The 14669-nt window shown below is 37.5% G+C and overlaps 1 protein-coding gene across 15 annotated transcripts in view; it reads left to right on the forward strand.

Annotated features, from left to right (window-relative positions):
* Positions 1-14669, forward strand: part of LOC123881043 (disintegrin and metalloproteinase domain-containing protein 22) — a 407047-nt gene that overhangs the window by 168585 nt on the left and 223793 nt on the right. For all 15 annotated transcript variants that reach the window (XM_045929573.1, XM_045929577.1, XM_045929582.1 and 12 more), the window contains one exon: positions 12652-12797. In XM_045929573.1, coding sequence (XP_045785529.1) covers positions 12652-12797 — 146 coding nt within the window. The remainder of the gene's footprint in view (positions 1-12651; positions 12798-14669) is intronic.

Consider the following 14669-nt stretch of genomic DNA (forward strand, 5'->3'; position numbering starts at 1 on the left):
AACATGCAGTGGGAACTCTTAATGAAATCAAAGCGATAAGGCCGCTAATTGATTAGTGGGGGGGTTATAAAGCTAACTTTATAACCCCCGACTCAAAAAGAGGGGTGTTATAAGTTTGACGTATGTATCTGTGTATCTGTCTGTGGCATCGTAGCTCCTAAACTAATGAACCGATTTTAATTTAGTTTTTTTTTTTTCTTTGAAAGGTGGCTTGATCGAAAGCATCGATGATCGAATGTGTTCTAAGCTATAATCCAAGAAAATCGGTTCAGCCGTTTGAAAGTTATCGGCTCTTTTCTAGTTAATGTACCTAACCATCACTTGTCGGGGGTGTTATAAATTTTTGATTAACACTTGTACGTCCACCTTTTTTTTTACAATGGTGTTAACATTAGAGAATATTTCATTCATTTTGTGGATTACAACCCTCAATAACAAAAAATACGATGTAGAGAAATTCAGCCAATAACAATTACTAAAATCGCAAGTCTCGATCCAGGGGCGTGTCCAAAGACCTAACATGTTCCCCGTAGTACGAGAATATAGACCTTTTTGTTCGAACCTTCGAACGAGATTATAAAAGGACCTTCGTACGGGGACCGGATCCTACATACGCCTACTGAAAGCTCGGTTAAGACCCCTGATTTGATTTAATTAAAATTATTATAATGAGCCTTTAGAGGTTACGGATTTTCAACCGTAGGTAATATTAGCAAAGAGAAGCGCTGATAACCTAATGGTTAATATGTTGGCCTGCTAGTTGTTCCGGGGTTCGATTCCGGACACGCACTTCTAACTTTTCGGAATTGTTTGCGTTTTACGAAATTTAACAAAAAGGAAAACAAGGATGACGATGTTGTAAAGGACAACATCGTGAGGGAAGCTTAGCGTCTGAGCGTTCTCCATAATGATCTCAAAGGTATATGAAATTGCCAGTCGACAATAATAAGCCAGCGTGGTCGACTATGGCCAAAACCCTTCTCATTCTGAGAGGAGACCCGTGCCCTGTAGTGAAACGGCGATTGGTCGAATATGATTGTATAATTAAATATTATTTACTATTCGTAGTGGTATTTTTTCCAATGTACGGAGTGGTATTTGTTCCAATACGGAGTTCAAATTAGATCGTTTGAAAATATTAACGTCAAATTAAAAATAGATCTTAGTCACCTTATTTTAAAGCTTAAATTCGGCCATCTATCTACGTTCTAGTGTTTTAAGGGGAACCTAGCGAAAGAAATAATATAAAATTTGTGGTACTGGATGACTGACTTTAAATCAAGGAAATTTGGGTAGATTTTACTCTGATGTTATTGTATTAGCTCATACTAAACCGATATTCCCCAGTGATGAGTGACGTCATGACGTGTGAAAATAATTTTTTACTCGACAAAAGCCTCGCGCAACATTGTTGTGATACTTAAAGAATGTAATAATTCCAGCAACAATGACTCGAGCATAATACGCACAACTTATTTTAAGTAGGTATAGAATATTTTATGCCTGTATTATGACGTCATGTCCTACCGATATAAGAAATGGGATCGTTGCCAAAAATAATCATATCTTCTAAATAAAGAAATGCCTGAAAATTAACACTCATTCACATGGATTTAAAATAAACTTTCATGTGAATGATTTTCATTTTGTGAATTTGAATGGATGAAATTTGGTGCAATGTGAGGTTCATTAATTTTGAAAGAGCCACCTAGGGTTAGGTTACATTTTAGGGACGAACACAGGCTACTTTTGTAACGGATAAAGATCTAGATCAAGATACAAAACGGAAAATAAAAAGTTGCTCCTTATGTACCATGGACTTCCGAAAAGTATCTACCACCTGATTTTATTCAACACTAGAGGATGCCCGCGACTTCATCCGCGTGGATGTAGGTTTTTAAAGATCCCGTGGGAACTCTTTAATTTTCCGGGTCAATTACAGAGACTCAAGCTACCTCAGTACCAAATTTCATACAAATCGGTTAAACGGATGGGTCCTTAGGAATCCCGTGGGAACTCTTTGATTTTCCGGGGATAAAAAGTAGCCTATGTCTATCCCCAGGATATAAGCTAACTCTATACCAAATTTCGTCAGAATTGGTTAAACTGTTGGGCTGTGAAAAGGTAGCAGACAGACAGACAGACACACTTTCGCATTTATAATTAAGTATGGATTTAAAAGATGCCTATTCACTCCTCTCTTACTTAACTGGTAGCCGAACCAGGAACCTATCGTCACCCATTTTAAGTGAAGTGTGAAAATGTCATAATGTTCTCCCTAACAAAAGCTCAGCGCTACATTGTTGGAATACTTATGGAATGTTGTAATTCCAGCAACAATAAGCCGCGCGTCATTCCAGCAAGCCGTTCGTTCGTCGCCACAAATACGTACGGAAAGTTTTATATACTTGATGCTTTTGCTCCCATGCTCACCAATACACTTAATGGAACTTAGGTATATTAAAAACTTTAATAAATACGATTACGTAGTTTGTTAGGGTTCCGTACAAAATAGAAAAAATGGAACCTTAGACCTTTATCTATAAAAAGCAAGTTCACCGCGAATCGAGTCGCGTGAATTCATACGTGCGTTGGCGAAATACTGGGCGTAAATACATCGCGTCCACAAGTATCGCGCGGATTTAAAAAACGCGCGTAAATCGCATAGTATGTTAGACTCTCAACTCACGCGTATAACGTACAGTGTGCCCGGGATCAAACCGGGGTTTTTTTTTTGTTTAAAAGAATACTAGCCATGCTAATCACAACTGATTCCCTTTCCCCTCCAATTAAGCTTAAAGCTTGTGCCAGGAGTGGAGACGAATTTGTGTCATTTCAATTGTATAGTAACTCTATTGATTCCTCATCATGATCATCCCATCGCCGGCTCACTATTCTGCACAGGACTACTCTCAGAATGTGCGTATATGTATGTAATGTAGTACGTAGGTATAATATTTTAATACTAGCCGATGCCCGCAACTTCGCCCGCGTGGATTTAGGTTTTTTGAAATCCCGTGGGAACTCTTTGATTTTCCCGGATAAAAAGTAGCCTATGTGCTAATCCAGGATATTATCTATCTCCATTCCAAATTTCAGCCAAATCCGTCCAGTAGTTTTTGCGTGAAGGAGTAACAAACATACACACACACACACACGCACACACACACACACACACACACACACACACACACATACAAACTTTCGCCTTTATAATATTAGTGTGATTAAAGCTTAAAGCGCTCATAATTTCGAAAAGTTAGAGATGCGTGGGGATCGAACCTCCGACCTCCCGAATAGAAGGCGAACATCTTAACCACCAGGTTATCGCGGCTCAATAAACTTTAGTAACTTTAAAATATATAGAACGTTTTCAAACACAATTGTAGCGTACAACCGCAGCGTACTTTAATCCCGTCTGATAGCACTTTTATACACAGCGCGCTCGGGTCTCGGGTGATTCAATTAAGCCGTCATCCAATTCCATTAAAGTTTGAAAACGTATTCATAGAAAGTAAAGCTTTTGTGATGCCCTCCCTGTTCACGTGACTAATTGTGTGTCATTTCAATTGTAACGTAATTCCATAGATTAATATGTCAGAATGTTCTAGATAGAGCCAAAGCTTTTACCGGGTAATGGAAACGAAAATTTAATCTTATATTCTTGGTATATGACTATTCTTGGCCCATCCGGGGTCGTCGAAAGTTTGCGCCGCGTTGCGTCCTACGGATGGAACTAAAAGGAATTCAAAATAGTCGGACATACACCGACCAAATATCACCGACTGACTGAATTAGTACAGCCGATTTATAATCACACTAATATTATAAAGGCGAAAGTTTGTATGTGTGTGTGTGTGTGTGTGTGTGTGTGTGTGTGTGTGTGTGTGTGTGTGTGTGTATGTTTGTTACTCCTTCACGCAAAAACTACTGGACGGATTGGGCTGAAATTTAGAATGGAGATAGATTATACTCCGGATTAGCACATAGGCTACTTTTTATCCCGGAAAATCAAAGAGTTCCCACGGGATTTTTAAAAAACTACATCCACGCGAACGAAGTCGCGGGCATCAGCTAGTAGGTTACTAAGCGATAAAACCGCCTTTTTATTACGATTTTAATTTAGTTTTTTTTGTTTGAAAGCTTCAAACACCGGCTTGATCGAGAGTGTTCTTAGCTATAATCCAAGAAAATCGGTTCAGCCGTTTGAAAGTTATCTAGTTACTGTAACTTATAACTAGTTACTGCTCTTTTCTAGTTACTGTAACCTTCACTTGTCGGGGGTGTTATAAATTTTCAATTTACACTTGTAGCCTTTAAGATCGTATAGACCTTTGGCACTATAAAAATGTACATGTTTACCTACAACTCTTTATATTATCTGCTTATATCTCTTAATCCCGCGTTCAGTGTGGGCTATTTGAGTTCGTAAATGCAATGATTTCAAAGGGATTACGAACGGATTTCGATTATTAAAAAATAAATTGTCGAAAACGCGTTGACCATTGAGCAAGTGCATAAAAATTTTATTTTGCATACTGGACGAGTATTCGAATGGTATTTACCAAAAGGGAAATAAGCTTTTCAGTCAATATAGGCACAATATTACCTATATGTGTTATAAAATACTGGCGGATATCTGCAACACGCACGATGTCACACTACTGTTGTTTTTTAACTGGTGTATTTAAGTATACCTAAAGTCTACTAAAAGACCTGCAATAGAGATATTTCACGGTTCATAATCCTATTTTTTTTTAAGTTGGCTAGCATAAATCCATACTAATATTGTAAATGCGAAAGTGTGTCTGTCTGTCTGTTTGGTATCTGCTACCTTTTCACGGCCCAACAGTTTAACCGATTCTGACGAAATTCGGTATAGAAGAAAGAAAAAGAAAGAAAAACTGTTTATTTGGTACCAACAATAACTTAAAATAAATAAAATAAGAAATGGGACGCGTGGTGTGTGGTGCCAAAATGGACTCCACTCAGCATTTGCTGCGCCTGTGTCGGGAACGTAGGCACAGCGCTGGTCTTCCGTGAAGCCAGAAGTTTCGGACGGTAACTATAGGATGCAATATACAAAATACAAATACAATACAAAATGAATAATGTATAGAGTTAGCTTATATCCCGGGGATCGACATAGGCTACTTTTTATCCCGAAAAATCAAAGAGTTCCCACGGGATTCCTAAAGACCCATCCGTTTAACCGATTTGTATGGTACCGAGGTAGCTTGCGTCCCTATAATTGACATAGGTAACTTTTTATCCTAAAAAATCAACAGTTCCCATGGGATCTTTAAAAAACTAAATTCACGCGGACGAAGTCGCGGGCATTCTATAGTAGTCCATAGTAGATCTATAAAATTGGCTTAGTTTTTGATCTAGAACAACCAATAATAGAATAATCAGCGTTATACGTTTGCGTACAGTAGCGTCTATGAAGTGTAAACTTAAATACGTGTACTTTCAGGAAATACGGGCGTGAACAGGTAGACGCCATCTTGAATTTGACTGTCAAATGCATTTAGCCAAGCTTATTTCAATTCTGCACTGCGAAATGGAATCGGATACATGAATGAATATGGAACTGTAGAAGCTAGCTGTTTTATTTTAAAATAGGAAATAGTATCGGAAGCGTAAGGTACCGGATATTGCATGTATTGATAAAAATGCAAAAGTTTCTCTTTGGGAAGGTGAATTTTTAACCCCCGACCCAAAAAGAGAGGTGTATAAGTTTGACGTGTGTATCTGTCCGTGGCATCGTAGTTCCTAAATTGATGAACCAATTTTAATTTTGAATATCTTCCTTTTTTTATCAGAAAAATCAAAGATATTGCATCTGATTAAAAAAAAACTAAATCTATACACACGTCAACAAAGTCGCGAGCATCGTCTACTATTTTTAACCCCGATCCAAAAAGAGGGGTGTTATAAGTTTGACGTGTGTATCTGTGTATCTGTCTGTGGCATCGCAGCTCCTAAACTAATGAACCGATTTTAATTTAGTTTATTTTGTTTGAAAGGTGGCTTGATCGAGAGTGTTCTTAGCTAAATAATCCAAGAAAATCGGTTCAGCCGTTTGAAAGTTATCAGCTCTTTTCAAGTTATTGTAACCTTCACTTGTCGGGGGTGTTATAAATTTTCAATTTACACTTGTTAAATAAAGTCGCCGCACTTTGCGATTTATATTTATGTCACTAAATAATGAGGCCGTGGGTATTTCATCTGAACACACGGTTCAGTGAATATAGTTGTTTTTCGTTATATTCAGTTATATTTAAATATAAACTTTTGAATATGATTAAATGTTTATTTTATTTATTTATTTGATTTGTTGGCGATAAATTGGATCGACATTGATATATAGTTAAAATAGGCTAAAAATACGTAATACTTATAGTAAGGTACTATTTACATCTATCAATTATTATGGGCATACTTATATTAAATTTTTTTTAACAACAATGAGCGAATGTTAAATATCGTGATCTCCTGTTTTATTCGTGAGTTTGTGCACATATTCAGCATCTTTTATCATACCTTAATCGTGACATTGAACCAATTTGGAGTCAGTTTTGAAAACGATTCCTGTTTTTTGTGATTAGCACTGAAAATATAAAGGAAAGAGAAAATAGACAAGAGGGTACCTGTCATCATAGATCTCTTTGGATTCTATGCATATACTTCAATTATTTTATTGCCAACTGTGATCTAATTAATCACGTCATCAAAATCTCTCTCAAGAGCAATACGAAGCTTCTGATTATATTTCAGAGTATCGCATATATTATTATTATCACAGTACTGGCCTTATTAACCCCCGACTAAAAAAGAGGGGTGTTATAAGTTTGACGTGTGTATGTGTGTATCTGTGTATCTGTCTGTGGCAACGTAGCTCCTAAACTAATGAACCGATTTTAATTTAGTTTTTTTTTGTTTGAAAGGTGGCTTGATCGATAGTGTTCTTAGCCATAATTCAAGAAAATCGGTTCAGCCGTTTGAAAGTTATCAGCTCTTTTCTAGTTATTAATGTAACCTTCACTTGTCGGGGGTTGTTATAAATTTTTAATTTACACTTAATTTAACTACAAAAGACAGTATATTTTTAATCTAATAATAAAAACAAAAAGTGTGTCTAACTGTCATCTTTTTAGAGTCTATCCATTAAATTGATTTTGGCGAAAGTACAAAATTGATTTGCACCCCCGAGACGAAGGCTACTTTTTATCTCAGAAAATCAGAGTTCCCATGAGATTCTTAAAAACCTAAATCCATGCGAATGAAATCGCAGGCATCATCTACTCCAAAATAAATAATAATTATCTATTTATATCATGAGTGACGTGATAGCCTAGTATGGAGCCGTGGTTGCTTAGTGGTTAGCACGTCCGCCTACAAGCTTCAGAGACGTGGGTTTTCAGTATCATTCATCAACAGCAATTTAATATCATTTGCTATAACGTGAAGGAAAACATCGTGAGAAAACATGCATCCATACTAATATTATAAATGCAAAAGTGTGGCTGTCTGTCTGTGTTTCTGTCTGTCTGTCTGTCTGTCTGTCTGTCTGTCTCTCTGTCTGTCTGTCTGTTACGTTTTCACGGCCCAACCACCGAGCTGATTTTAATGAGTACAGACTCAGGATACATCCCGGGGAAGACATATGCTACATTTTATTCCGGAAAATTGAAGAGTCCTAACAGGATTTAAAAAAAAACAAAATCCACTCGGGTGAAGCCGCGGGCATCCTCTAGTGCTTAATAAGTCTCCATAGCGTTCTCAAAGGTCTGTGAAGTCTGCCAATCCGCACTTGACCAGCGTGGTAGACCCTACCCTATACCTTTCTCATTCTGAGAGGAGATCCGTGCTCAGTAATGGGCCAGCGATGGGTTGATCATGCTGATGATGATGATGCTCATAAGAGCGTAAACTATAATTATTATGCCGTATGAAATAGTTTATCAATTCAAAAAAATTGATTACTTACATAGTATAGAAGCAGGCGTTATTTTGCGGAAATCCATGACATACAAGGAACCAAAAGCTTAATTTGCTATAATCCGCCAAACCAAAGAAATGTGTATGGTGCAACATGCAGCATGCGACATGCACCGTCCGCCCTCCTACTGATAAACATGCAGGAAAAGCCAGCCACCAAGCAAGCCACACGCACCACCACCACGCAGCACCACACAAATCCCAACACCACTCGACGCACGTTTCGCCCCGACACCGGAGCATCCGGTTTGGCGGATTATAGCAAATTAAGCTTTTGGTTCCTTGTTTACTTACATACTTGATTTTTTTTAAAGCGCTTTAATAGCTAAAATATCTAGGTGCATTTAAATCATAAAAACTATCAAAGGACTTGTCCAAAGTTTGATAGGATTCTAACAATAGTTCTACGAGTGAACATTTATTCAAAGGACGAGTTCCAAAGCCCAGTTAGTTTCTAATCTGCGCGAACAAACCTCGGGATTAAACTAACTGAGAACTATCCCGAATAAAACCACCGCGTTCCAGATTCACTGATCGCTTAAACGGATAGGGGATTCACTTTCTACAACTTTTTGAATAATGTTTACCTTTCTGGTTACATGAACTTCGGATTTTATATGAATGAAATGAAATATGCTTTATTATACACCAACAGAGAATTGTACAAATATTCAAAATGAAATAAACTTATCAATAAAATAAAAATACCTGTACATTTGGCGCTGACATTTGACAAACTATTTTATTATTGTAGACTTCTAAAACTCTCTTCCTTTTACGATTTATTTTCTTATTTCACTAACTATTGGAATCATACACTCACTTATCTCTAAGCCGCTATAATTTCCCTAAGAACTTTCCCCAATCTTAAACCCCAGTAGAGTTTCGTACGCTTGAATATTTAATCCGAGGACAAATTCCAAAGCCAAGAACAAATGTCTGTATTATACTAACCGCGAACTATCCCGAATAAAACCACCGCATTCCAACAATAGCTCTAAAGTGATACACAACTCAATTGCTAAAACTTCATGAATAGTTTACCTTTGATCTGGTTTCGAAAAGCTTTGAAACTAAAATTTATTTATTTGCTGGAATATTACATTGTTTGTTGACGTTATACCACAAATAAAATATTTATTCACGAGTGTTAATTAAAAATTTATAACACCCCCGACAAGTGAAGGTTACAGTAACTAGAAAAGAGCTGATAACTTTCAAATGGCTAAACCGATTTTCTTGTGAACACTCTTGATCAAGCCACCTTTCAAACAAAAAAAACTAAATTAATTGTGTATTTCTATTGGCGCTTCAGCAACAAATAATAAAAATTTCAAAACGGCCACCATGAAAATTAAAAAAAAAGTGTTTTTTCTTTACGATGGCACGGAACCCTTCTTGTTCAAGCCCGACTCGTATTATCACTAGCCGACGCCCGCGACTTCGCTCGCGTGGATTAAGGAAATCGAAATCCCGTGGGAACTCTTTGATTTTCCGGGATAAAAAGTAGCTTACGTGCTAATCCAGGATATTATCTATCTCCATTCCAAATTTCAGCCAAATCCGTCTAGTAGTTTTTGCGTGAAGGAGTAACAAACATACACACACACACACACATACACACAAACTTTCGGCTTTATAATATTAGTGTGATATTCCAGAAGAAAAAAGCCTAAAAACTGTCTAGCCAGCTCACAAAAAGTGGGCTGAATGACATTCCTGTCAATAGCCGCCACTGGCACTTATTAATTTAGCATTCGCAGCCGCTGGTAATTAATTACTGATGATTGGCGGATGTAGGGCGGGCCCTTTCAACGCCTACGGTATGTCAAAATACAGGCCCACGAATTATTATACTCTACCACAGTATAAAAAGGGGTACAGTAGTCCATATAGTGTGTCTATAGAGTAGTGGGGTATAGCATTAAGCAAAAGTAGAAGAAGAATTCCTTATTTCAAATCTGCTCAAATTAATGGCAAATTAGTTCCGTATCGCAATGCAACGTAAAAACCGGCAAAGTGCGAGTGTTCGCTACTCGGGTATGTTTTCCGATATTTCATCACAGTTAAAAACTAATACATAAAAATAAATAAAAACCTGTTCGAGAATGTTCAGGTCAAAGCCCTTCCATAATGATAAACCACTTGGTATAGAACTCTACATTACCTGACTTTCATGATTCTAAGTCAATAGGAAGTATCCTAAGTGTTGTAGGTTTTCTTGACAGACACGATATACAGACAGACGGACAGACGGACAGACGGACTACAAAGTTATCCTATAAACATTCCTTTTTCCTTTTGAGGAATAGACCCCTAAAAATGATCAAATTACGTACAAAGTCTTGCGAAAATACAGCGACATGGAATTGGCTCGCGTAATATGCAATTTAAAGCTGTGCATGCGATGAGCATGCGATGCGGGTGCATTCGGAATGTCAAGCGTGATCATTTTATTCCGCTACAAATATTGGACGTGTCGAAATACACTCGCAATTATATTATTGTACATACGAGGAATTATTTCAGAGCATAATTTTATCATTTATTTGTACAGGATTCTCTATATTTCTAAAGATTCTTTCTGATCGAATACAGGCTCTAGTATAACTTTTTACTAATTCCGAAACAAGTTAGCCCTGGTAGTAAGTGATGGTTCAGTCTACGATGGAAGGATCTTGGTAAGAGTACGGCAATAGCACTCTGCCTCGAAAAGCGCGCTCAGGGCTGCCTAGTACACAAAATATATCTAAAAACCTCTTCAATTCTTAATAAACACATTCCCTCTAGTTTCGAAATACCGTGGGAGCTCTATGATCATCCGGAATAAGTGTAAATTAAAACTTTATAACACACCCGACAAGTGAAGGTTACAGTAACTAGAAAAGAGCTGATAACTTTCAAAAGGCTGAACCAATTTTCTTGGATTATAGCTAAGAACACTCTAGATCAAGCTACCTCTCAAACAAAAACAAAATAAATTAAAATCGGTTCATTAGTTTAGGAGCTACGATGCCACAGACAGATACACACGTCAAACTTATAACACCCCTCTTTTTGGGTCAGGGGTTAAAAAATCGCGTTGATCCGTTGCTCCATCTAGCAAACTTCTAGCAAATAAATATATTTTCACATTTATAATATTATGCATAGTGATAAAATATGGGTAATGATTGTACAATAACAATATGTTTACATTGAATTTCTAATATTAGCGAAATTCTAGTATTTTTTAAGAAATAAACTTTGAAACTAAATTAATATGATCACGTATTCATCCAATTCCCTGTTTAGACTTGGTCTGAGGAGAACCTGTTAAAATGCATCAAAAGCTTTCACCTGTAACCCGTCTAACACAATACAGCACATTACTGCAACTTCCATATAAATGTTAATCCTAACCCCTCCGCTCCGTGGAAGTGGTACTTATGATCTAAATGAGTTTCAATCCGGCCCACTATTGTTCCAACTGAGGACCTCGTAAAGGCTTTACTTCTCAACGATGTCTCGAAGACGCTCAGAGCCCTCATAACGGGGGTTTAGATGCAATTGCACTGTCTTTTGTCATTAAGCTTCGAAAATATTGTCCTAGCTCTAGTATTTGAGCGGTTTATTCGTAGTGCGCTCCCTACATTCGTAGTTTGGCTCTCACCAATCAAACTCAATGAATTTTTACTCGATTACGGCAAACTCAAAAGGGAGAATTATGATTCTAGCAGCCTGTATGTAGGTAGGTTTGTATTTATGTGTGTTCTGCCGTAGCGCCTAAACTACTGAGCCGATTTTGATGAATGAAGCATCAATCGATTCGTTATTATGGTCCGGGTGACATTGGCTACATTTTTAATTAGCTTATTAACTTGCAAATTATTATACTGGTTTGAGATTTCTTGTACGATAGTGCGGAATCCTTCGACTCGCACTAGACGGATTTTTAGGGTTCCGTATTATATTTTCGGCTTGTTTGAGTGGTATATTTGGCTCCTCTTATTATTCTAAATTAAGGCCAAATAACCTTAGAAATAGACCCTTACCTTCCACCAACACTGCGGCATAGATGAGAGCTCCTACCTGCATCGCATAGAGAAACCTTACCGCCTACAAATTGAATACATTAGCATAATTTGCGCCCGATCTAGCCAAGAATAATCTTGTATCGCTTGCACACGAGGGATTGTAAACGTGCTTATTAAAATTGAGAAAAAGCTCCTTAATATTATCTCTGTTACACGTGAAAACTATTCATATGGGATTGTTTTCAGGGTTCCAATTTTCGAACCTGAAGGGTGCCAACGGGGCCTTATTACTACTATATATCCAAGATATTTCCTCTGTCCATCCATCCGTCTGTCTGTCTTTCAGCGGACTGTATCTCGTAAACTCTCTACTCTCGCACTCTACCTGTTAAGGTAATTTTCACAGAATGTATATTTCTATTGCCGTTATATTCAGATTGAATCTAATGAACTACATAGCATTGAAAACAGTAATTAATTAATATACGAATACATCGGTTGAAATAATTAGATATATATTTTAAGTCAGCTGAATTATTAACACCTAAGTTTATAGGAACGCAGAATTTTTTCCTTTTGTTTTTCGTGATCGATTGATTTTTACTTATTAATCTTTTAATCTTCTTTTCAGAGGTGGAACGGCTACTGCGTGGATACCGACAAAACCAAGATTTGGTACGCAACATCGCCGGCCACTACTATCAGATCATATACCCCGTGCAGCTACGCCACCACGAGAAGATGGGCATTTCCACCAGGGAGGTCAGCACGCCAAAGGTGAGGGTTCTCTTTGACAGCTATTTTTCTAATTTATGAACAGCACTTGGCTGCAATCAGACCTCCTGGCAAGTGATGATGTAGCCTGAGATGGAGCGCGCTTGCCTAAAATGTTTATAGTTATAGTAGTTTTGTATAGATGCCGTAGGAACTGTTTGATTTTCCGGGATAAAAAGTAGCCTATATCTATCCTTGAGATAAGCTAACCCTGTACCAAATTTCGTCAGAATCGGTTACACTGTTGGGCTTTGAAAAGGTAGCAGACAGATAGACAGATAGTCAGACAGACAGACTTTCGCATTTATAATATTAGTATGGATTGGAGGGGAATACCTACTGATGCTGGAAGAATTTATTTTGGAAAATCCACGGGAAAAGAAAGTTCCCACGGGATGCTGACGAAGTCGGGGGCAACAACTAGTTGCTAATAAATTTTCCATTTAATAAAGTACCAAAGATTAAAATGTTAAGTGCCTCGTTGTAATTATGCCGTGTATGAATAATTCTAGTGAAAACGCCTCGCGTACGTTTTCTTGACGGCAGAAATGTCGTGATACAAGTGATTAATTATGCCCCAGTTTACCGAGGTGCTATTCCGTTAACGCACAAGTTACGTAAAGCACTTTTTGTTGTGTTTCACTTAGAAATAATTAAGAATAACAAAATGTAGTGTAGGCATTTTGCCAGTCAGTAAAAAGTTAGTAAAATAAATATAAGCTTCCATTGCTCAACGGTTATAGGAGCGGATTGAATGAAAGATCGGCGGTTCAAACCCCACCCGTTGCACTACTGTCGTACCTACACCTAGCACAAGCTTTACGCTTAGTTGGAGGGGAAATGGGAATGTCGGTCATGATTAACTTGCCAATATTCTATAAAAAAAAAAAAAACAATTAAGTGCCAATTTCACTAGGTCTCTTGGAAACACAATTCAATTCAATTCCCTTTATTGCAACAGGCTTTTTTACAGATTTTGATAAATGTTGTTAGCGTTGTGCCTATGTAGAATAGGCATGGCATGCGCATGCGATAAAGTATTACAATCCTGATGTCATTAAACTAATGTCATCTTCACAGAATAAGATATTGTGCCCCTTGTGTCCAAGTTACTCGCTAGAGATTGTCCGTCTATTCAATAGGAGGGTCTTCCGACGCTGTCGACGGGGTAACCATTCAAGTATCTTTAGACCCCAAGGTCTATCAGTTATTGGAGCTATGTGCCATTGCCACTTCAACTTTAAAAATATAAAAAAATAAAAATCCAAGAACTCAGAAAGTCATAGAAGTGAAGCTAAAGCCGTGTTCTAATTAAGCAGCGTATGAATAATTCGAGAGAACCGTCCGGAGAGTTTTTTTGAAGGCAGAAGTGTTGCCGCGATACCTACCAGTGATTAATGTCGCCCCAGTTTCCACGACTTTTTCTATTAACGCGAAACTTTCTTAGGGATCAGCGCGTATTACGATTATTTTTCTTGACAAGCCTAATTTTGACGTTTCATGACGAACTTTATATAACCAGAGTAGCAATTTTTAAGATTATTTAAGACAAGTGTAAATTAAAAATTTATAACACCCCCGACAAGTGAAGGTTACAAGAAAAGAGCTGACAACTTTCAAACGGCTGAACCGATTTTCTTGGATTATAGCTAAGAACACTCTCGATCAAGCCACCTGTCAAACAAAAAAACTAAATTAAAATCGGTTCATTAGTTTAGGCGCTACGATGCCACAGACAGATACACAGATACACACGTCAAACTTATAACACCCCTCTTTTTGGATCGGGGGTCAAAAAGTAGATAATTTTGATCGAATAGTCTATTTGAGCCTATTTCTTCCCATGATATTTACCATACTCGACGTTAAAGGATA

The sequence above is a fragment of the Maniola jurtina genome, chromosome 3 (assembly GCF_905333055.1).
Source record: "Maniola jurtina chromosome 3, ilManJurt1.1, whole genome shotgun sequence".
Classification (NCBI taxonomy): Eukaryota; Metazoa; Arthropoda; class Insecta; order Lepidoptera; family Nymphalidae; genus Maniola; species Maniola jurtina.